Source organism: Monodon monoceros, unplaced genomic scaffold, assembly GCF_005190385.1.
Source record: "Monodon monoceros isolate NGI ecotype Baffin Bay Population unplaced genomic scaffold, NGI_Narwhal_1 Super_Scaffold_21, whole genome shotgun sequence".
Lineage (NCBI taxonomy): Eukaryota > Metazoa > Chordata > Mammalia > Artiodactyla > Monodontidae > Monodon > Monodon monoceros.
The window spans coordinates 126846710-126872334 of record NW_021703778.1 but is presented as its reverse complement, the minus strand read 5'-3'; the positions used below and the strand labels follow the sequence as shown (position 1 = coordinate 126872334).

Sequence of the window (25625 nt, the reverse complement as noted above, 5' to 3'; positions counted from 1 at the left end):
TTTTTTTTTTTGTGGTACGCGGGCCTCTCACTGTTGCAGCCTCTCCCGCTGCGGAGCACAGGCTCCGGACGCGCAGGCTCAGCGGCCATGGCTCACGGGCCCAGCCGCTCCGCGGCATGTGGGATCCTCCTGGACCAGGGCATGAACCTGTGTCCCCTGCATCGGCAGGCAGACTCTCAACCACTGAGCCACCAGGGAAGCCCTGTTAAAATATATTTTTAAAGGTATCTTTAAATGCATAGCTGAACTAAGAAGTGAGGGAAATCCCCAGAGAGACACACACTCATAAACACAAGAAAGCACAAAACCAGCAAGGGTAGTAAGCACTGAAACAGAGCATACTGAGAAGATCTGCTAGTCTTTTCATGGCCCTATATTTCTTTCTGTTCTTTTAAAATGTAGGTATAAAAGAACTTATAATGAGGTGCTAAAATGCCCAAATCTGAATGTAGAGCTCAATCAATTTTTACAAACATACATACCCATATGATCACCACTCAGATGAAGATTTCCATCATCCCAGAAAGTTCCCTCATTCTTCTTCTCAGTCAATATCTCCTGTTTTCAGAGGTGACCACTGACTTCCATCACTATAGATTTTAGTTTTGTCTGTTCTGGAACTTCATGTAAATGAAATCATACAGCAGTACTATTTTATGTCTGGTTTATCTCACTCAACTTAACGTCCGTGAGATTCATCCATGTTGTTGTGTATGTCAGTAGTTTGTTCCTTTTCACTGCTGTGCAGTATACTACTGTATAAATATTCCACAATTTACTCATTCTCCTGTTGGTGGAGATTTAAGTAGCTTCCAGGTTTTGGCAATTATGAATAAAGGTGCAATGAAAACTCTTTTATATGCTCTTTGGTGAACATATGCATTTATTGCTCTTGGATATATAAGTGGCAATGGAATGACTAAATCACAGAGTAGGCCTATATTTGGCTTTACTAGACACTGTCAAAAGTTTTAGAAGAGCAATTTACACTCCCACCAGGAATGTATGGGAGTTCTAGTTGTTCCACATCCTCATGATGGACTTAATTTTAAATGGCATGGCACATGAGACAAAGCCTAGGACCTGCTCAAAGTCAGATCATGACCAAAAAGCTGGGACCCCCAAAGGGCAACACCCTCAGTGAAAGATAAAAGTGGTGGGAGTGGGGTCTCACTTCATCCCCATAAAAATGAGTACTCTTGCCTTTCCTAGCTTTGGTTCTGAGTAGGTGGTGGTGGTGGCAGTAGTGGGGTGGGGTCTTCCTAACCAATCTGGTCTTCACTAAGGTTTGGCATTAGAATGCAATTATCTTTGTGAGGGCAAGTGAAAATTTAATGTCAAGTGGTCTTGGGTAAAAAGTGTCCATGGGTTCCTGGGAGAAGCAAATGCATTTTCTCTCTGGAGGAACATACCTTAAACCTAGATCAGAAATAATTCAAACAGATAGGTTCCAATGAACTCGCAATATAAAATTCATTTTAAAAAAAAAGAGGAAATGAATAACTATGAAAAGCGATACAACTGAATCACAGCCACAAAGATGGCAGATATTAATTACAAAATAGCTAGCTAGTGGGAAGCAGCTGCACAGCACAGGGAGATCAGCTCGGTACTTTGTGACCACCTAGAGGAGTGGGATAGGGAGGAGATATGCGGATATATGTATATGTATAGCTGATTCACTTTGTTATAAAGCAGAAACTAACACACCATTGTAAAGCAATTATACTCCAATAAAGATGTTTAAAAAAAAAAACAATGGGAAATCACAACAGTTTTAAAGGAATGATGATCTTTTTGGAAACCCATCTAAACACAGCTAAATTTCTGCTAACAACTATCCTGTAAAGAGTGCTCTAACCAGTATTTCACAAAACTTGGAAGTAATATTTTTATAGAAGTGACAGGATCATCAAGCTACCATAGCCTGATCACAACAATCATTAAGAGCCTTCACTGAAATCTCTGTACTTGAATTTTTTTTTACTTAAGCAAGATTTGGATTGTGATTGGTAGTGCTTTCTATGTGGAGGAACTATGCTGGCTGGTCACCATAACCATGAAAAACTGTTTGCCATTTTATGTATCTCACTGGAAATTAGAAAATTACATTGTTTTATTAGTCAGTTTTTCATGAGTAACTATATGCCCTATTTAATGGTTATTTACAGTTTTGTCTGTCCAGAAAGCATCCTCCATCTTTCATGAAATGCTCCTATGGTTTTGGTGGGAGGGCTACTAATGATAAGCTTCACTCCCCTAGCGCAGAAAGTGAGTAACTGACCTAGACTGGACCCCTCACTGTATTCACCCCTTCCTGGCTCTCTTGACTGATCCAAAGGATGGGCATATGACCTAAATTGGGCCAATCTTCTAGATTTTAAACACTGAAGCTTAGAGAAAGGCACTTTTGTTCCTCAGTGTGTATGCTGTAAGCATATGACCCTCGAGCAACTGATGGCCAAACTCCATACCTGTGCAGAAGCCCAAGAAAAAGAACAGACACTGACAGAAAGTAGAGACAAGCACTAATGAAAGGCAGAGGCAGCTCTGATGCATTATAATACCATCTAGTCAAGTCCCTGAGACCAGCTGCACTCCAAACTTTCTGGATTTAGTTACTTCTTTTCTTTTTTGCTTAAGCTCCTCTGGTTTTTGTCACTTGTAACCGAGAGATAACAAACATCCAGTGCTATGAAATAAGGAATGAACTGGCTTTCAGTAGATAATATCATTATGTACTAGGTTTAAGCATTACTTCTGTCCGACACAGAAAAGAAGCTATATTCCTCGTAAGATTTTATAATCTTTGCAAAGATAAGATATATTATTTACACAATAAAAGATTAAATACAAAGTCTGTAAACATTTTAAACTAGAACTATTAAGATCAGAACAGGGAAGAATTGAGGTGTAGTAAAAAGGACAATGAATTAAGAATGAGGAGACCAAGGTCCTCACTTGTGTCTTGTGCTAGGCATATCATTTATTCTTAGTAAGCTACAATTTCTTCACTTTAAAAGTAGGAATGCTCTACATTATTTCTAAGGTGGCTTCCAGTGATGAAATTTCTGAATCATTTTGAGGATATAAAAGCATACTCCTCATTCACATTATTCCATATGAAACAAAGAAAAAAGTGTAAATTCATTTTTAACCTAACCTAAATTCTACTTTTTTTTCCTATTTAAGAGTCTACTCTTAAAACATGAAATTCTCAAGGATTATTATCACAAGCAAAAGATCCACCCCCAATAAAAAACGTGAACCACAAATGAAGACATTCAATAGAATGAATATTTGGTATAAACTGAATGATCTCTTAAAAATAGAGATTTTAGATTTCTTTCTTTCTCGATCCTACTAAAGCATATCTGAATATCATTGTTCTGTTATAATTGAGTCTTCAGAAAAATTCTAATTTAGTATTCTGCAATACCATAAAGTATTCTAAACTAGGAATAGATGGGAAAAAACTCAGTACAAACGTTAGGGAAGGAAGAAGTAAGGTGGGGTAAAAAGAACCCCAAATTAGAAATCAGGAGAACAAGTTATAAAGAATTTTATTCCCCATATTAACTTCCCTCCAAAGGGCAAGGTTTTGGATTGAAGTTTTCAGATTCGAACGAGCTAGCTTTGTGACATTTATTCTGCTGGTCACGGCTTGCCTCAAAAACACCAAAAACCAAACCAAACCAAAACAAACCAACTACTTCGGGGAAACTTTTTGAAGGCACACTTAGCAAGTTCAGGGCCCACGTCTATTCCACACGTGGGGCCGTGTGTCCCACAAGTGAATCGACGACACCAAAGATTACCCCTCAAAAGATTAAAAACATTACCCTCGCATTGCTTTGGCAATAAAAGGGGAACCTTACTCCAAGTAAGGCCTCGACGCCAAACCTGGGGGGAAAGGGCTGTTTTTGCTCATCTCATTGAATTCAGTTGACCAGACCCGGCTCCGGCGCCGGAGACTCAGGAGAAGAGAAACTCAGTGACCGGGGTCTGGGCTGACAGCCCCGGAGTGCGAGGCTCCGCCCCTGGGTCCCGGGACTCCCTCAAGAGGCAACAGGACTCCGGGGAGCCGGAGGCTTCGACGGTTGGGGCCTGGGGTCGCCCCTCGGCTGAGGAGCCACAGGGGGAGGCCTGTGCGTGGCAGTCACTGACAGACTCACCTCGGCGTCTTCTTTGCACTGTGGGAGCGAGGGGAACTCCAGCTTCACGTCCTCCATGGTCCCGGCCCGCGGGCTTGTGGGTGGGGTGGGAGTGGGAGTTGCCCGCCGGCCCGACACTCCGGCTGGCAGTGGCGGTGAAAGGGAGGGAGGGTAGACCGGAGGACTGACGGGGAGGCAGCGGGCTTACAACTAACACACGCAGACTAAAGGGTCCCAGCGACTCCGGCGGCGGCGGTGGCGGCGACGACAGCCGGGAAGAGGAGGGCTGGGCGGCTCGTGCCCGGCCGCCATGCTGCTGCCGCCTCCCTCCCCCGCCGAGTCTCCTCGCCCCTCAGGCCGCCCAGGCTCCCGCACCAACACGAGCCCTACAACCGTCTCCCCTCTTTCCACCCCGCCCTCCCCGCGCCGCCCCAGCCAATCCCAGCCCACGCTCGCCTTCGGCCCGCCCCCCGCGGCCGCCAGGTGTCAGAGCGCCGCCGCCCCACCCCTTCGCGAGAGCGCAGACGCGGGGGGGCGGGGCCCTGGAGGCGCCGCGGCGGGAGCTCACCGGGTGTGGAGGAGGTGAGACTGCGGTAGGAGGGAAAGCACGAAGGACGGTCCTGGGAAGAGGAGCGGGATAATACGACTCAGCTCTGCCCTTTCCGGATTGGACGCAAATCCCTTCTTTGGTGTAAGAACGGGGAAGACATCCTAGCCACCATAAACTGGCATACGAAAGGAAACTATAGTTTTCTCCCCTCTCAGAATCCTGCGCAATCTGGTGAGGTTATAACCCAGAGTAATGAAAAGTTCACCTGAAAATTACGTTATGCCACAGAATGAAACACCATCACTTTTAAGCAAATCGAAACGGTGTACTTTTAAGAATACTTGGGAATATAACAACTAGAAAATATCAAGAAAAAATGGCAAACAGAAAAAATCCTAATAGAAACAATTGATAGCCCACTAATTCGTACATAATACCGAAGGTCTCTTCCTTTAATTCTAAGCTTATTAACATTTCAACGTATTATTAAACTATATGGCTTTCAATATCTTTAAAAGGAGTTTGCGTCAGTTAATACTATATTGTTAATAAAGTTCAGGTATATAATACTTTCTCTGGGTTTAGGGAGATAATGTTATCTTTTTTGTTTTTAAACAGATGAGGAAAATCAAGCTTAGAAGTGGAAGAACCCACACATAAACTCTCAAGATTTGTACACCAACCTGATTCTTTAAAAAAAAACACTACCACCACCACCAAAGTAAAAAAGTGAGATAGTCTTTCATTAACTGAATTGCAGATTACATTGGATAAAATAAAAAGGACCACATGGATATCTGACCTAGACCTGACATACTATTACTTTTTATAGTCATATTTATGAAATACACTACTAAACATATATAGAAATAGAACTGTTCAATAATTTGAGTATTAGATGGCTAGTTTGAGGGCTCCATTTTCTCTACCTCTATGTAAACAGTTCTCTCCCTTTTAGTTACAAAAAGGCACACATTACTCTGCTAGCAAGTTTTTAATTTGAAGAATGATTGTATTATTACCTGAGTCATATATCATTCATTCTTCAGTGTTTATGAAACTGAAGTTTCTTTTGTTTAACAGCACCTTTAATAATAACATAATCTTAATTGATGCCCAATGATGATTTCCTATTGTAATTTGTTAAAGCTTTAATTACCACATAATATGAGAAAGAATCGTGTATAGGTAATGGAACTTTTGTTCTGAACATTTCTGACATCAACATCCCCTACATCAGATCCTTAGCCTGGTATCTAGTGTCCCTGCTATCTAGTGTCTTAGCCATAGATACCTAGTGTCCATGGGTGAGCTTGGGAAATAATAAATCTAAGTTTTAATATATGCAAAATTGTGTGTATGTATGTGTGAATCTTTCTGAGAAGAGTGTACAAACCTCCTCAAAAGGGAACTATCATTTCACATAAATCAAGAAAACCAAGTCACATTTAAATAGCAAATGTTACTTTTAATCATAATCTAAAAAATGGTTATGGATGTGCATGTACTATTTCAATTAACTATCACACGGATTAATCATAGTAGGTGGAGAATAAATAAAGGCTTTCTTGAAGGAGGAATATATACAGACACACATCTATGTTACATATAACAAGATGCTCTCATGAACACAGAGTATAGGTACTGTTTTAAAATAAAATTCAAAAGTCTACGATCTAAACCCAACTTCATCTTGGTTATTAAATAGTTTAGACCATAGTAAATGTAGTCTCATAAAAGACAAGAATATATGTAGGAGAACTGAATCAAACAGATTTTATTAAACTTTTTAGGATGAGGAAAACAAATGATATAAAATAAGTCATAAGAAATGCTATCTGGTACTACCGTCTCAAACCATTTTCAAGGTTTTACAAAATACACAGCAAATACAAAAAGCTTCAACATACTCTTCTTTTATAACTTCTGCTGCAATAAATGCAACATTAACAAACATACAAATTTCTTCCATACTTCTTAAAAGTAGAATTACTGAATTACTAATTTTTACAATGTTATTCATATACATTTTTATTCATACTCTTTTAATAAGATCATTTTTGCCAATACATAATTTTCCTTAACTTTATTTTTACATTAAGCCAATATCTGTCATGCAGCCATCAAAAATCTTACAGTAAATTACACAGGTTTGTAGTCCAATTTAGACTCTAGCTTCTTAGAATCAGCCACTTTTCTGACTGCTTTCATGAAGTCTTCCTGTACTACAAAATCATGATCAGCACGAATTGCAAACATACCTGTGAAGAATAAAACAACATGACTGCTATATTTAATATGTGAATTATTTATTATAAGAAAACTAAGGGAGAGGGTAGGTGAAATGGGTAAAGGTGGTCAAAAGGTACAAACTCCCACTTAAGAAAATAAGTCCTGGGGATGTAATGTACAGCATGGTGACTATACTTATTAATACTGCACTGTGTATTTGAAAGATGCTGAGTAGATCACAAGAAAAAAATACTTTTCTATGTGTGATGATGTAATGTTAACTAGACTCATTATGGTGATCATTTCATAATATATACAAATACTGAATCATTATGTTGTATACATGAAACTAATATGTCAATTATATCTCAAAAAACTTTAAAGAAAACTAAATAATGTAATATTATTCTATGGAATAAATGTGAAGGAGCTTAGATGTATTACTTCTCAGCTAACAGTTCTAATTTCCTAAAAACCACTATTATTGTTCAATTAATTTCCGTAACTATAGTGAGCACTATTTTCCAAACCAAAAGCTAGAAAACAGTGAGACAATTATCTGTATACTTAAATTCCACCTCACACAGTCCCTGTATCCAATGTCATTTTGAAAAAAACAAAACAAAACCCAACTATCAATAACACATACACATTTTAGGCAGAAGTTTCCTAACTCTACAGGCAGCAATCCCCTGGAAGCAGGGGGCACATGTATGGTTTGGGAAAACACAAAACACCTCAGTAATTTTCATAGCTTTTCCCTGTTAATAATCAAAAGCATAGAGAATAGGAATTAAAGAAAGTCAACAAAAATCAGTGTCATTATTCATGTGAGAAAATTTACCTTTTTTATGTACAAATTGGTATTTTATAAGACTTTCATATTCAAATATCACCATTCAGTTTTTGCTTTCAAGTTTTTGACAAGTTACTTGTCAAATACTACTTGGCAAGGAGGTAAAAGGTTTGTGGGGTTTTTTTAAACATTAGTTGTGTCATAGATATGGGTCCCAGATTTTGAGACAATCCTAATTGCATGATAAGCTAAAGCTGGTAAGTTATCACTATCTACTAATTAAGTGAATCCTACTACTATTTTCATTGAGGATCTGCTTATACTGAATTTTCACTAACATAAAATGAGTGGGTTGCAATAGAAAATTGCAAGGGTTACTTCCTGTCTTCCCTTTCCTTTCAAGATTTCTACATAAGGAATCTTGGCAATAGTCATTCTATGCTGTCCTCAGAAATCAGGTGAATGGAAATGACTGGTTTTTTTAATAGTGAAGTTTTAAAACCTGTTTAGAAGGCTGTAACTAAATTAGGCAAGTTATTTTTCCAAACCTTGTGCATATTACTGTTTCCAAATCATTATTTAGTGAATGAGTGAATGTGAGATACATTCTAATCCAAAAAGGATGACAATCTCAGGATTTGAATGGAAAAAGACAACTATAATTGAATCAAGTATATTTTAACTCACAGAAAGATATGTTAACAAAAAAGGTTTGAAGACTAATAAAAAGAAAACTCAAGAATTTCAGTATGTCTCTAGATGAGAAGTTTAAAAAGCTTAAATTTTAATCCACACAGAAGTTATAGTTCTTTATTGGAAACAGCTAAAAATAAACTTTTAAAAAATATGTGGAAAAAGAGAGAATATAATTTAATGGTATCAGCCTTTAAGATTTAGATACTGCTTTTGTTTGGATTCCATCTTCACCAAAGCAAGCTTCTAATAATAATTTGGTCTAGTGTAGATTTTGAAAGGAGAATGTCATAAGTTACCCCTAGTAGTTCAGGCTACTGACTGCTTACCTTTTAATATTTTTGTTTACTAGTAAGTCTTTGTGAGCATGATTTATGTGATTTGTACTGAGAGTTTCTGGACCTGCAGATCTTTGATCCAGATACTGAGTCACAGTATACCCATGAAGATACTCCTATGGAGAAGCCATGTCTGAGCAGCCTCTTTAAACACTGTCTGTTGAATTTACAAGAAATGTTAAAATAAGGCTAATGGTGATATGAAAACAAGAAGAAATCACATATTGTAATACTTAAAAAGTGTTCATATGCAACCTATGAAAGTCAGTGACTATAAAATCTACTGTAGATATTTTTTTAATTTTAAGATTCTGTGTGGAGGACAAAAACTAAATGACCGTATGTATGGTTTTAAAGCCACTTGGTACCAGAAATAAAAATAAAATCACACAATCCACAGAGAAAATTATACTAAAAAACTACTACATTTCCACAAGTTGAATGAACACAAAATTCATAAATCAATCTTTCAAAGGTAACTACTGACAGGCTAGTATCAGAAGGCATGTCATCCATTTTGTAGCAGATACCCCCAGTGCTGGCCCAGTCGGATTTCAGCCACAGGTGTGGCAGATAGCTCTGTACAGTCTCAGACTTACTCCAGGGGGACAGCATGCTATCACTATGCATGTCTTTCCACATTCTACCCTAAGGCATCCATAAGTGCAAAGAAGTTAACATCCCCAAGGGCAAATCTCATCCCACAGAGGAATGGAGGATGACAGCTGGTAAATAAATGTCTAGTCTCCCATATTTCAGCCAGATAATCCTGGAAAGAATTCTGTATGTTTCTCTGAGGTCTCATCAGAATCAAACCCCTCTTGCTTACAACAGTTATTTCAATGATGCACCCTTATAACAGCTTTCCCTCTTCCCATTTCACTTGCCCTATTCTCTACTTCTTGGAATCAATTTCCCAGAAAATAACAAGCACTCAAATCCTTGCAAAGCTCAGGCTCTGCTTTTGGACAAACCCAAACACATTTTTAGCAAATTAAACAAATCAAAATCAATAGTAAAAACTGTACTTTAAACCCTTACCTGCTTCAGTACAAACATTTCTCAGGTCTGCTCCATTAAAGCCGTCTGAAAGCTTCACAATTGCTTCATAATCTGTTTAGGAAAAATACTGGAAATCAGTTAAAAAAATAATAATAGGAGACCTTTTTTGGATTTATTCCCATATAGAAAATTTAACTTAAGAGCTTGCTTCGAATTTAGTCACCTAAGCATCATCTCTGTTAACATTACACAACATTAACAACTAAAATCAATACTTCTGTTAAGTAAGCCAGCACCAAGCAGAAATAAACATACTTCTAAAACTCTAAAACCAAGAAATAGCAAGATCTGAAAGCATCTTAACCTGTTTCTACACAGAGAAACTGTTAAGCGCATGTGAACTTTAGATATGTCAAGCTATGACTCTTATTAAAACTGTAACCAAGTATCTAATTTGAATAAATCTAGAATATTCAAAACCAACTGTAACCACAATGGAATTTAATCACATAAGGCAAATATAAAATATACCAAAAATAGTCTTCAGACATCATTTTATCATACAGAATTTTTAAATGCTAGAGTAAACACTGACTAGCTTTTCTGGTTTCTGTGAAAGCTCCAAGTGTTGAGGTATCAGATCTATGATAACAGTAATAGTTAAGTGACCTTTCTATCCACGTGACAGACGAAATGAAGAGCTGCTGCTGGTTTAAGGTAGCAGTTACGGACTTGATGTAGAATAGCGAGAAGAGACACATAAGCTACTACAATGTGAAAAACTGTGATAAGACACCCTTGTCAGGCAATCTGGAGTATGTCAATCTCTATTTGAAATCACACAGATAATTCATTAATTAGTCTTCATTCAGGTTCAAGTTCATGTAAGCTTCTGGACAGCAGAAATTCCTAAGGTTAGCACAGCATCTGGCACCTAGCAAGAGCTCAGTATTGGAAGAAGTTGGTAAATTCAGCTCAGTCTTTTCAACTCAAAACTTTCACATGAGTAATGAGAAAGGCAATGGTCAACTATTTGTAATTATTTTGGACCACTAACTTGTAAAAAGTTTTTAAAGTTGCTTGGCAATTATACTAGATGCCTCTAGTCCAGGGGTCAGCAAACTTTCTGTAATGGGCAAGACAGTAAATACTTCAGACTTTGTAGGTCATATGGTCTCTGTCAAAACTACTCATTTCTGCCACTGTAGTGGGAAAGTAGTCATAGACAATATGTAAATGAATGGGAGTGGTTGTGCTACAACAAAACTTTATTTACAAAAACAGAAAGCATACAGAATTTAGCCCACAATAGAATACATGGCTTGCTGGCCTTTACACTAGTCCGGTCTCTCACTTCTATAGATAACTATTTTGTAATTTTTCCTCTGTCCTCAAATCTCTAACAGTACTTTCCCATTTTCACTCTTAACTTGCTTTCTATTTCACTGAGAGAATAAATGCATTCAGAAGAAAAATCCTCTAAGTACCTGCCATATTTAAGAACCTGTTATCATCAGCATCTAATATATGCTGCCTTTCCTCCTATTCTCCTGAGAAGTCTATGCTCATAGACAAAGCCAACCTCTCTTCAAAAAAAAGCACATTATCAACTTGTATCTCTCTCCTAGATCATTCCCATCAACATAAAAAAAAAGTGTTGTAAGTACATGCATCTTAAAGAAAACCCCAAGTCCTCATCTCCATTTCTGCTGCAGCTCCATTTCTTCTCTTCTCCCCTTCGCTAGAGAACTCCTTGAAAGAGGTGTCTAAACTCAATGCCTCTTGTCCCCATCTCTCTGATATCCATTTGAACAAGGCTCTCACTCCTACCACTCCAAAGAAATTTCTTTTGATAAGGTCACCAATGACCTTCACATAGTAAATCCAATCTCAGAACTCTTCTTATCAGACCCATTGTCAGCATTTGACAGGAAATTAGTCCCTCCCTATAGTATTTCTTCATTTATTCTCCAGGACACCATCAGGTCCTGGTTAACTCCTATCTCTGTGACTAACCTTCCTCAGTCTCCTTTGATGGTTCTTCCTCTCAACTTTTTTTATTTCCTCTCAACTTCTTAATGCTGGAATTAGCTCAGTTTTGAATCCCTTCTCTATCAACGTTCTCTTCCTTGGAACCATTTTTATGCTGCTATTAGCCACATTTATAACTCTAGCACAGACCACCCCAACGAACTATTGATGTACACAGAATTACTAATCAACATCTTTACTTGGCTATCTAATTGGCATCTCAAATTAAATATTGCCAGAATCAAATTCCTCATTCTCCCTTTAAAACCGAATCTTTCCAGTCTTCCCTCGCTTTAATTGATGGCAATTCCATTTGTTCAGTTGCATGAGTAAAAAACCTAAGTCTTCCCTGGTTCTTCTCTTTAGCTCACACCCTACATCTGATTAATTAGCAAGCCCTGTCACCTCTATTTTCAAAATATGTCCAGAATCTCATTATTTTAAAAGATTTTGCTACCACCTTGGACCAAGCCACCATCATCTTTTGCCTGCATTACTGAAATAGCCTCCTAATAGATCCTCTTGTCTCTATCCTTGTCCCTCTAGCTGCAGCCAGATGATCTATTTAACATAAGTGAATTCTGAAATATTTACAGATGAAATGATAATGACTGGAATTTGCTTTTTTTTTTTTTTTGGTACGCGGGCCTCTCACTGCTGTGGCCCCTCCCGTTGCGGAGCACAGGCTCCGGACGCACAGGCTCAGCGGCCATTGCTCACAGGCCCAGCCGCTCCGCGGCACGTGGGATCCTCCCAGGCCGGGGCACGAACCCATGTCCCCTGCATCGGCAGGCGAACTCCCAACCACTGCGCCACCAGGGAAGCCCTGGAATTTGCTTTTTAAAAATCCAGAAGGAAGGTAAGAGGTGGGAGAGATTACAGATGAAACAAGATTGGCCAAGGGTTAATTACTGAAGCTGGGGGATGAATTCCTGATAAGATCATACTCATCTCTACTTTTATGTATTTCTAATTTTCTGTAATACAAAGTTAAAAACAATAAAAAGTAAGGTCATATCATTCCTCTGCTCACAATTCTCCAATGGAATCCATTTCACTAAAAACAAAAGCCAAAGTTCCTACACAACGGCCTCAGTAAGGCTCTATACAATCTGATTCCCATTACTTCTACGATTTATTTCACTTGCTACCGTCGCAATAACTCTGCCACAGACACCCTGACCTCTATACTGCTCCTGGAATGTTCCATGCACGCACCTACTTCAAGGCCTTCTTACTTGCTGTTCCCTCTGCATGATTTTCCCCCAAATATCCATACTTAGCTCCTTCACCTTTTAGGTCACTGCTTAAAAATCACCTTGGTAAGGCGTTCCCTGTGCCTCCTCCTCCCCACCTCTATTCAAAATGTATACATTCGGGCTTCCCTGGTGGCACAGTCGAAAATCTGCACGTAACTCATAGCGGCCCTCCATGTTCATGGTTCTGCATCTGTGGATTCAACCAACCCCAAACAGGTAGTACTATAGCATTTACTAGTTAAAAAAAAAATCCACGTATAAGTAGACCCACACAGTTCAAACCCATTTTGCTCAAGGATCAAGTGAATATTTTACTTTCTTCACCTGCCTTTCCTGACAAAAATGTAAGTTATATAAAGGCAGGAATTTATCTGTTTTGTTCATTGCTATAACCTCAGCACTTAGAACAATTCTTAGCATACAGCACATGCTCAATAACTATTAGCTAAATTCAAGACCACATGTTTCCTGAATTTAAAACTAGATTTGGTACACTATCAGTGATATCCAATAGCATTTTACTTCATTTACCGAATGTAAATATATATAAAATAGGTTATTTACTTACCTATTTCACCATGCTTTGTAATGGGACCTGCATGGATTTTCAATATATCTAACCTTGCTTGTTCGTTTGGTAAATCAATATCTGAAAATAAGAAAATTATAAGAAATTCTTTTGCAGTCAGGTTTTTTGTTTTTTAAATAAAGAAGGGGGTGAGGAGGAGGTATGGGAAGAGAAATGGACATAGACAAAGGGAAATGGACAGCAGGCACAAAAGCTTAACTCACGTATTTTTCTATCTAATCTGCCTGGACGAAGCAAAGCAGGATCCAGTGTATCTGGTCTGTTTGTAGCCATGATCATTTTAACTCTATGTAGAGTATCAAATCCATCCATTTGATTCAGTAGCTAAGAATATATTTGTGAATATAAATCAAAGGCACATTTTATAAAGCATCCCAACCATTAAAAAAACACACAGCACACACCTTTTATAAAATGACTAAGACCATGAAATGTATTGCTTACAGATACATATGTGATGTGCAGAATTATCGTTTGATGGAATCATATTTTTCTCTCTCTTACATAAAGGGATATATATTCCATTCTAAAAGTTCCAAGATAGATTAATGTTTTTTTTTTGGCCGTGCCTTGCAGTATGCAGGATCTTAGTTCCACGACCAGGGATCGAACCCATGTCCCCTGCCGCGGAAGAACAGAGTCTTAACCAATCGACTGCCAGGGAAGTCTCCAAGATAGATTATTCAACTATGTACCTTTGTATAGCTATCAGATAGTTTTAATAAATCTGAAGGCATCCATCCAGTCACGAATTATGAAACTAAGTTATGTGGATCTGATTTCCAACGTTCGAATTTTTTTGTTACAATTACTTTTAAAATAATGTTTCAAGAGCTTATGGCATGCCAGACATAAAATTTACATCAGGATAACTGGAAACAATGATTTTCTACAAACTTGATAATAAATCCATTAAATATCTTTTCAAATAATTCTACTTACACAGAAATACTGAGATACCTAACACTTTTCCTTCAATTCCTAAAGTTTTCTTGAATAAATGTTGAAAAATCTAACTGCATTCAACAAACACTTTAAAACAAAGCTAGCCTGACAATATGTCTATTTCTTCATGCCAATATGTCTAACATACCCTAAGTGTTAGCTAACAACATATCAGCTACATGAATAAAACTAGTATCTGCGTTTTAAAAAAATACCTCAATTTAAGGCTTGTAATAGACTCTACAACTAATTTTAAAATACTGTCTTTTCTGAGCATACAATTTATAAAAAACAATTTTCAAACACCCCTACTGAGACAGTAGTTGACAATGCATTACCTATGCTACCTATCTATTCATAGGAGTTGGACAATGTGTTTGGAATCTTGCCATCACTTTCACAGAATGTGGAGTGGGAAAAGACTTTAATATACATTTCAATATCCCATCATCCATCTTCAATAATTAAAACTATTTTAGTTTCCTTTCATTCTCAGCAATAAAGAGAGGAAAGTATTAGTAATTTTTAGAGCAGCCTCATACATAGTTACAATTCATTTATTGCCACTAGTTTAAATATATTTGTCACTCATAAAATATCTGAATAAAACTAACACAAAATCACATTCACAATGTAAGTACAATATATAATTTTTTAAATGGCCAGTCTGCTCAAAAAATGTAGAACGGTACAGCTGTAACTCACATGAAATTTTGTAGATATCCCTATTATTTTCTAGTACTCACTTTCTTACTAGAGATTGTGGTAAAGAAAAGTGTTCATTCCTGTCAATACTGTACTTTCAAATTTCATACTTAAGTGCATTCTTCATTTAAACCATTATCCATATTTTGACCTTCAAATATCCAATGTTCACTTCTTCACTTTATAAACATTGATTTCTTTACAAACAGGCTTTACCAAATATTACCTCCATTAAAGTTCTCTGAATCTCTCTATCAGCTGAAGTACCCTCAGAAAACCGACGACCACCTAAAATAATGATGTGGAAACTCATATGCATTACTCCTTTCCTCTTTAAGCATCATTTAAGAAAATATGAAAATGATAGTGTCTGGGGTTTAAAACATTAAGATGAAAATAAATTAACAAGAATTACACTGACAAAATTAGAATTGATTTTGGTATGTTTATCATTTTCTCAATGTTAAAGGTTATTTATTGAGAGTGGTTAAACTTTCTTAAGAATTTTTTTAAAATAACATTCAATTCATTTTGCTACTTCACACAAATTGCAGTTAGAGGTGAAAAGAGAGGGAAAAAGTTCTTTTAGATTAAAAGAATATTCCTAACAGTTCAAGAAAAGTTTAAAATAAATTTTAAGAAGCGTTATTCTTACCAATAGCATCTATTTCATCCATAAAAATGATGCATGGCTGATGGTCCCTGGCATAATTAAACATTTCTCGGATCAAACGAGCACTTTCACCAATGTACTTGTCTACAATAGAACTAGATACAACCTGATTAAAGGAAAAACATTATGGTAAACATAGGAAAATTCAAATAAAATTTATTTTCAATAGCTACAAAAAGAATATTCCCTTTACCTTTAAGAAATTGCAATCCAACTGGCTAGCAACAGCTCGTGCCAAGAGTGTTTTTCCTGTACCTAGGAATGATAAATGAAGTCCTAATTAAATGGAAAGTAAAACAAATTTTCAAAAGCCTTTAAGAATGTAATCCTTTGAATAGTAAATTTTGCAAAATGGAAGCTAAGTCTTAAATAAAAGCATTTAAAATCATTTGAAATCCCAAAGCACTTCCACTCTCAATATTAAATTTAAAATTTTATTCAAAATATCCCTTCTAATTTTATTTTAAACAACCTGAATACATAACTTTAGAAATATTTCAAAGCCAACTTACAAAGAGACTGTGATGGAAACTTGTACATTCAAATACATTGGGCTATACTGAACACTGAGTGGACCTTTGCCTACATATGATATTGTAATGTCAAGTATTTGTTATTTGGAAACTACTGATTCAGTGGGTTATGAAAATCTTCCAAATACTGGCATTTTCCATTATATAATATTAAAAAGTCACATTTGTTAATACCATCTCCGATCTCATCCTGTCTTATATTAACAAACACATTGGAAAGTTGTCAAGCTCATAGTACCAGAGGTAAAGTTTTCAAAAACTCAATTTTCGTTTAAAAGCTCAAATTTCATCACTGGCTACAGATGGTGTCAGTTGTTTACTTTAACATGATTGGCTAACATCATTCATTTTTTTAAAAAGATGTGTGCAGGGACTTCCCTGGTGGCAAAGTGCTTAAGAATCCGCCTGCCAATGCAGGGGACATGGGTTTGATCCCTGGTCCAGGAAGATCCCACATGCCATGGAGCAACTAAACCGTGCGCCACAACTACTGAGCCTGGGCTCTAGAGCCCCTGCTCTGCAAAAAGAGAAGCCACCGCAATGAGAAGCCCGCACACAGCAACGAAGTGTAGCCCCTGCTCGCCGCAACTAGAGAACGCCCACGCACAGCAATGAAGATCCAACACAGCCATAAATAAATAAATAAATAATAAATTAAAAAAAAAAATGTGTGCAAGGTAACCAATAACCAGTCTGATAACTGTAAATTATCCTTTCAAGTAAAAATGGCATTCCGTGAAAAGCAGCTAATACAGCAGGCAACTCAAATAATCACACAAATGCTTTTCCTGGAGATATCTTATTCAGTATGCAACAGAAGTACTTTATATGTATTTTCCATTTCATCACAGAATACAACACATATTCAAGGATCAAAAGTTAATATTTTTAATGCTTTAGCAAGGACATTTTAAAGTGAAACCGACATCTTTTTTAAAAAATACTGCAAATGTGTGTGGCCCCGAACACAGTGACTACTATACCATTTTGTGCCACTGACTTTATTCATACTATGGCATGAGTAGCTTTACCCTCATTGCTCTGCACCATCAGCAAAGATGTTAGTTGCTTTTTTCTTTTTCACTGTGTTGACATCTTAGTATTACAAGAGTAATTCTGACCTTGCAGAATCCCTGAAAGTGTCCCTGGGACACCCAGAGGTCTGTGAACCACACAAGACCATTGCTTAGAATCACATGGCATGTTTAGATATATACACCCTATGAAGCACAAGAGGACTAAGCAAGACTAAGAAAACAGTAGACACACATCCCCAATCCCTTCCTTACTCTGAACAGAATGGAGGCTGGAATTGTCACATTAATTATCTCCATCTCATTTTTTTACTCCTTCATTCATTCATTCGCTCATAGTGGGGCAGACATGATTTAATACCAACCTGGTGGTCCATATAACAAACAGCCTTTTGGAGGTATTATTCCTACACGTTGGAATAATTCTGGGTTTGTAAGAGGTAATTCTATTACCTAGAAAAGAAGTTGCATGTTTCTTAAAATGTTAGTAAAGATTTTGATGTACTTTCAAATATTTTAAGTAAGCTATCAGCAGATTTACGTACATACATCATAATTCGTAATAGATCTAGAATTCAGTGCTATGTAAAACCATTTATATTAGAGGTTTTTCTTCAGATAGATGTAAGATATCTCTTAAATCTAAAAATCTTAAAATATTTTTTAATTAATTAAAAAGCATGTGGTAATTTGAACTATTTATTTATTATTTAACACACTTGCTAAAATAACCACACACTTGACTAGAGTTATGTTTGCACGGGCATATAATCTGTCAAACACATTTGAACTGTACACTTAAAAAACGTGAATTTTACTGAAGGTAAATTATGCCTCAATGAAACAATTAACACTACAAAAAATCAGTTAAGCAAAAAAACAAAAAGATTACACTGGTGTGCATCTGAATACAACAAAAAATAATTATAAAATGGGGAACTTTGGTAAGATATAACTGCCACTAAGAGAAATGGTACATAAAATGTTCTTATGTTGGCATTTTGTCATAGTAGTCTTAAAAAAAACATAAATTCTGCTCTCAATGTTCTAAGACTGATTCAAAGAAAGAAAAGTGGAGAACAGCAAAAGTGAGGATTTGACTGCCCAGTTTAAACTCTTTACTTGAGAGATAAACCTCAACTGAATAACTCTGTCCATAAGGTATGATTAAGACACGCCAAAATTGTGAGAAATTAATATTAGCAATTGTCTGCAGATGTATACTGCATGTCCTTGGTGTGTGTGCGTGTGTCTGTGTGTGTGTGAGAGAGATTCATTCTGCTCCTATGGCTGATGCAGCAAATCACTGTAAAATATTTCACTGTTTCATGAAGCACTTGTTCTTCCTCTTTTCATTAACTATAATGTGAAAAGAATAGGCTTTTATTTATGCTTAGGCCAATGCTTCCGCAAGTATGGTTGAAAAAAAAAAACAACTTGGTTTCATAATCACCTGGAATGCTTGTTTAAACGCTAATTCCTGTGCCCCACCCCCAAGCCACTGCATCAAAACCATGCAGAGGGCCTAGGAATCTGTATCTTTAATAAGAGTTCCAGAAAATTTAAAGTGCTGGAGTTTGAAAACTACTGGTTTAGGGCTTAAATCAGATAATGTAAGCCATTCTAATTAATCAAATTCATTCCTGAGTATTTCCATCCTAAATTAAGATGAAATCAATACAACAACGTAATTTGCTTAAAAGAGAATTGTTAAGAAGCTATCTGTGTTGTAAAGCAAGGCAACGCTGATTTGATTCTTCATGTAAGAACTTAAAGTTTAAGCCACGCTAAAGCCAATATTTTTCTTAAATGACAGCAAACAGCTTTATCAAAATAAAATATTTAAGGCACAGATAACTTACTCTATTTAAGGGCAATAGGAAATCAATGAGGTTATGGGAAAAACTACATTACACACACTATCCAAATGTGCTCTGACCCAACTAAACTACTAAGATAAACAAAATACCAGATGGTATGGGCAATGGATTACATCCATTATTCTTAGCTTTTTTTCCTTCTTGGTCATAAAAAGAGCAGGATTTTTCAAACACCAAATTATCTCCAAATTTAACAAAAACCCATAATTTTCATAGCTAGAGATTCAGTGCTTTTCTTCTCTTGGCAAAAATATTATATATATAATATTCAGTAAACACTATTTGGACAAAGTGATTTTACATCCTCTTTCTCCCTTCAGGCATTTTAAAACCCGTACTACTTCTTAGTAAGTTCAGAGAATAAAGCACACACTACCAACCTCTCGTAACTCCCGAATCTGTTCTGACAAACCTCCGATCTCAGAATAAGAAACATTCCCGGGGTCCTCATGTGACATGTTGTAAACCAGTGGGTCCACCTCTCTTGGCAAATACCTGTAATGATAAGGTGTGTATTTTTCTTTTAAAAGATGTATTTTCTCTCAGCCTACAAATAGAGTATAAATGACTTGCTTATGCAAGCACCTGTAGGTGATCTTGGAAAATCATGCTGGGACTTCCCTGGTGGCGCAGTGGTTAAGAATCCGCCTGCCAATGCAGGGGACACGGGTTCAAGCCCTGGTCCACAAGATCCCACATGCCATGGAGCAGCTAAGCCCGTGCACCACAACTACTGAGCCTGCGCTCTAGAGACTGCAAGCCACAACTACGGAGCCCGCGTGCCACAACTACTGAAGCCCATGTGCCTAGAGCCTGTGCTCCACAAGAGAAGCCACCGCAATGAGAAGCTCGTGCACCGCAACAAAGAGTAGCCCCCGCTCGCTGCAACTAGAGAAAGCCCATGCATAGCAATGAAGACCCAATGCAGCCAAATAAATAAACTTATTATTTTTTTTAAAAAAAATGTTTAAATTAATTTGAAATTAGGAAAAGCGGAAAAGTGGCAAAATATTCAGTGATCTCAAGAAGCATATATTTTGGATAAAATCTTCCCTCCGTGAAAATGAGACGTAAACTAAATAGTACAAGAAACCTACCTCATGATAGTTAGTGTAGTCATATCCAAAGCAACTCTTGTTCCTGGCTTCAGCTTACTTTTGTCAAGCTAATTGTGTAAAACAAAAGGTGTTACACAAACACTTGAAAAGGGGAATAACACTCTAACAAGAGCATAGTTAGAAGCCAAATAACCATTTTTACCCTTCGGAGAGAACACTAAGATTAGATTATAAACACCATGCCCAAGGGTTTATAAAAAGTAGTAATTCAAAGTTACTAATTTTATAGTAGTAACTTTATAAGGGAAGGGTTTATAAAAGGGTTTATAAAAAGTAGTAATTCAAAGTTATTTCCTTCTGCTCCTTAAAAGAGTGCCCTTTTGTGCAATCTCAGTGTGAAATGAGAAATCAGGAATATATAAAGTCTGAGGTGGCAACAACCTTGTTTTTGAAGAAGGAACTGACTGCAGTATTTTACTTTCAAAGGCTCACTATTTAATATAGTTTTGCTCATTATTTTGACTTAGGCACTGTAGTACAGTGACTTTGGCAATTGGTACCAAAGCATTTATACAGAAATCCCTTAATGAACATTTGGAGGGGAAGGAAAGGAAAGCATCTTAAAGGTATGTCCATTAGATTTATTTTAAAAACTATAGTTTTGGGAAGTATGTGTTATGTGATCATAGGAGATAAGGGGGATATGCACTCTATTTCCCCTTAGAGATTTTTTATTAAAATTCTAAAGAACAAAAAAACCCCAGCAACCTTCATTCATGCTTTTGCTACATGCCAGACACTATGGTAAATATATTACTGTACATATTAAGTTGAATCATACTAAACAATTTATTGGCATATTTAATTTATTTGGATAGAAGTGGAGAGAATCTATCCAAATAGATTCAAATCACACTCAGGCTGTTACTTGTCAAAAATAAAGTTATTTTTCGAAAAAACTATAATTTTTTAGTTTTTTCGAAAAGTGCAACAAAAAAAATAATAAACTGCTTGCCAATACAACTTCAGAATCATACAAATTACTGACCACTTTTCACAGGATTTTGCAAACAGCGCTCAGTTTAGAATTTAGTGCCAATTAAAATGAAGTGAAGATATGCTAAATACTAGGTTTAATATAATGGATTAAACTAAGAATAATTGTCAGGTACAGCAGTCTTCCCCTTATCCACATTTTCAGTTACCTGAAAATATTAAATGAAAAATTCCAGAAATAAACTAATCCTAAGTTTTAAATTTCATGCTGTTCTGAGTAGCGTGATGAAAGCTCTGTCCTTGGGACATGAATCATCCCTTTGTCCAGCGTAGTAGCCCTCGTAGTAGCCCTCTCGGTTATCAGATCCACTGTCCTGCTGATTGAAGTACTTGTGGTCAAATAATCCTTATTTTACTTAATAATGGCCCCAAAGCACAATGGTAGTGACGCTGGCCATTCAGATATGGCAAAGAGAAGCCACAGACCGCTTCCTAATGAAACGGGGAAAGTTCTCGACTTAATAAGGAAATAAAAATCATATGCTGAGGTTGCTATAATCTAGAGTAAGAACAAATCTTCTATCCATGCAATTGTGAAGAAGAAAAAAGAAACCTGTGCTAGTTTTGCTGTCACGCCTCAAACTGCAAAAGTTATGGCGACGGGGCATGACAAGTGCTGAGTTAAGATGGAAAAGGCATTAAATTTGTACAAGATATTTTGAGAGAGACCACATTCACATGACTTTTGTAACAGCATATTTTTTTAATAATTGCTCCATTTTATTATTATTTTTGTTAATCTCTTTCTGTGCATAATTTTTAAATTAAACTTTATCATAGGTATGTATGTAGAGGAAAAAACATAGCATATATAAGGTTTGGTGTATGCCCAGGTTTCAGGCATCCATTGGGGGTCTTGGAACATACACCCCACGGATAACAAGGGACCACTGTACTTGAAAATGAGCTTAAATAGAGATGAATATGAAGCTATTTCAACATTTACATCTATAGGGAATATATACTCTGGCTTTTCTAATATTTTCCAGTTTTCAAATACTCTCTTGCCCCTCATACAACCACAAAATATCTTAGAAATGCCAACTTTTGGCATCCAAAGGGCCCTGAAAGGGACATAAATATCCTCTGTCAGATTAGGCAACTGAAATTTTGATTTAGAAAATGTCATCCCACTTACATGCTAGGCAAAATCTTAAGACTGAATTTAGTCCCTAGGAAAAATTCAATTCTGTAGCCATGTCATATCAATGTTTTAAAACCTGAACCTGACATAACAAATACTCAGTTTAGAAAGCTCTTCCAATGAGTTTATAAGAATTCGCTAAAGACGCTTTCTAAAGAATAGGGTAGTACATAAATTGGCTTCAGAGGCTACTAAATGATCCAAAGCCATTTGTTGGTGATTTTTGATGACTGCAAGATAAAATCTGGAGTTATTTCAATTTGCCGATTCTAATTTAAATGAACTCATATAAAATCAATTTAGCCTCTAGTAAAGACTATAAGTAATATTTTTGAATGTTTAAATATAAAATGTAATTTATAAGGTCTAATACTTTTAAGACCTCTTCAAAAAAAGACACTAAAATAAAATAATCTGAGATTCTTTCACTTCTAAAATTCTTTGATTTCTCAGTGTGTAGAGCTGACTGAGGCAATGCAACAGAGCAGAAAAGTAGAGACTACCGGGAGTCAAACCCATGGTCTGAGTTCAGGCTTTGCTAATAATTAGCTATATCTGAACAAGTCACCTTTGGGAGTTATGGGCATAATGCCTGACCTGCTTACCTTGAGAATTAAATACCTTACATGAAAGCGCTTTTGTCAATTATAAAGCACTATAGAAATGTAAAATGTTACCTGTCGACGACAACCCACAACATATCTTGGCCCATTTGTAGCTTTAACAATGACTAGAGGAAGAAAATGAAAAAACAAATTGAAAAATAGAAAGTAAAAAATAAATATATCCACATTGATGGCAGATTGAGTTTTATTTCTGTTCTCCAAAAGACAAGAATTGAAAGACAACTTAGTCTATGCATGAATATCATCTACCTTCATTACAGTCATTAAAATAATAAGCATTTCAAAAGTTGGTGGTGGGAGGGAGGGGAGTCTGCTCTTTTTTTCTTTACTAACAATCTAATACACTTACATTTTTCTTCAGTTAATTGCTTAAGTACTTCACCAACAATCTAAGAAAGAAAGAAAAAAAAAGCATTACTTTTTGCCAAGAGCTAAAAAAACAAATCACCATCACCCTCTACACCCCAAACTCCATTACCTACCTGCCCAACACTTTGTAGGGCCTTCAGATCATTTTCAGACTTTTCATACTGCTTGGTAAGTTCTTTTAATTGTTCCCTTACTGAAAAATATAATTTGAACATTTTAAATTAAATAATCTTAGCGAGTTTAAGTCACTAAGTCTCACTTTATTTAAGTTTATTTAAGTCTATTTCACTTTACGTGTATTTTATATCCACTATATCAAACCACAAAAAACATAATGCCATTTGTAGATGACATGTTTCAAAACGAAATGTTACAGAGAAAGCACCATGTTTTTATTTTCTTTATCAGGAATACTTACTTGTTTGAGCACATATTAGGTTACATTCATAACAGATATTGACATTCTGACACTTCCGGATTTGAGATTACAAACCCGAATGATAAAAGAGTTAGACCCTTCCTCACTTCACCTACCCACATGAACTGTTACTCTTTGGCTTTCTAACCTAAATAAAGCGCCACAGAATTATACAGTTATGGTCTTCCTTCATTATTTAAACCATTCAGGTTTGTCAGTGACGGTGCACTAAGAAAAATTAGAAGTACTCTTTTGGTTCAGGGGTAAGGGAAAATTGTGTGCCTGACAGAGTACAATTCAAAACACGAGGAAAAAAGAAGAGGACTATGATTGACCGATGGACCCCTTCTCTCTTAAACTCCGCGTTCGGCTTTCCATTCCACTAACAAGCCAACTACCCGAGTCTCGTCTCTTGCTTGAGCTTCTTTGACTCAAGTCTCTTTCCGCCTCCGGGTCCCGGGACTCCACCAACGCCGCACTCCTTGCACCTTAACCTGGAAACATCCCTGTGACCCACTTCTTCCCCACTCCCCTCTGGTCATCTTCCAATTCCATCTCAGAACTGGGGATGTTCTCTCTGTCACCTGGACCAGACTGGGCCATTTTCACGCCCGAAGAGGCTCGGCTTCCGAAGCTATAGGCGGGGATGACAAAGCGTCTTGTCTCCAGACTGAGGCCTTCTCTCCTCGGGGCTCGGTTGCCGAGCTCGGCCAAAGGCCTCCGCTTTGTCAGAGACGGGAGCGGGTCCGGGCACGAGATTATGTGGAAAGAAAGGTGCACTCACACTCCTTGAGACGGCCGTCGATCTCCTTGTGCTCCAGCAGCTTCTTGCGGTAGTCCTGAAGCGCCTTATCTCTAGGGTCCGCCATGATGAGAAGCCGCCGCTCATAGGGGATGCCGGGAATGGCCATGGCCGCCCGGGCGGGGGAAGGGGCGGGGCGAGACAGGACAGCCTCCCTGGAGGGGCGGGTTTCGCGGAAGACACTGCCCCTTCCGGTTTGCCCCGCCTCTGCACGCCACTTCTCCAACGTCTGCGTCTCTATGCACTAGGGTGCCGGCGTGCACCGAAGGAGACCTCCAGATATACCGTCCCCTGCAGGTCAGCCTGGGTAGAGCAAGGGCGCTGTCCCCTGAGAGGCCTTGGTATTTTTAAGTCACTGCTGTTCTGGAACCACAAAAGACTTTGTAATAAACCAAGATGAGAATGAAATAGGGAATATATACATATCTCTCTAAAGAGCTCTGATGGCTTATCGGTATAACACAGATAGCCTACTGGTATAACCCAATACTATCCAGGATCTCCAGGTACAGAAGGAGTAGGCTATTTATTCATTTATTCACTCAGTGAGTGAGGTACTAAGGGTCCGATCTGGTGGGAAGATAAAAAAATAATCTTCAAAGTGTAATAAATACTATACTATAATGAAAATAAAACATGGTGGTGTTATAGAGTAAGGTGAGGAGAACTAATTTAGGACAGATATCTGAGATAACGAGCTAGATGTGCAACAAACTGGGGAAAAACCTTCCAAACAGA

General features: G+C 37.3%; 2 protein-coding genes across 6 annotated transcripts in view; both read right to left on the bottom strand.

Annotated features, from left to right (window-relative positions):
- Positions 1–4529, bottom strand: part of STYX (serine/threonine/tyrosine interacting protein) — a 40848-nt gene extending 36319 nt beyond the window's left edge. For 3 of the 4 annotated variants that reach the window (XR_003795997.1, XR_003795996.1, XM_029238766.1), the window contains exon 1: positions 4176–4442. Coding sequence is in view for 2 of the 4 variants with exons in the window: in XM_029238766.1 (XP_029094599.1) it covers positions 4176–4232 (57 nt within the window). In the remaining 2 variants the exon portion in view is untranslated. Of the gene's footprint in view, positions 1–4175 lie in introns of all 4 variants that reach the window. The other variant, XM_029238765.1, reaches the window with a different exon arrangement.
- A 1926-nt stretch (positions 4530–6455) lies between these two features.
- On the bottom strand, positions 6456–24996 carry PSMC6 (proteasome 26S subunit, ATPase 6). Of its 2 annotated transcripts, none has more exons than XM_029238740.1 (14): positions 24870–24996; positions 23781–23860; positions 23648–23687; positions 23350–23402; positions 20512–20579; positions 19795–19909; positions 17900–17987; positions 16161–16222; positions 15950–16073; positions 15521–15582; positions 13848–13968; positions 13624–13704; positions 9805–9876; positions 6456–6965 (listed from the first exon to the last, which is right to left on the bottom strand). In XM_029238740.1, the coding sequence occupies exons 1-14, from the start codon at positions 24994–24996 to the stop codon at positions 6847–6849; spliced, it is 1212 nt and encodes a 403-aa protein (XP_029094573.1). In that variant the 3' UTR covers positions 6456–6846. The 2 variants fall into 2 exon arrangements, with proteins under 2 accessions (XP_029094573.1, XP_029094574.1); XM_029238741.1 differs by lacking the exon at positions 24870–24996 and adding an exon at positions 24670–24824 and having other exon boundaries at positions 6470–6965.
- Positions 24997–25625: the final 629 nt, after the last annotated feature.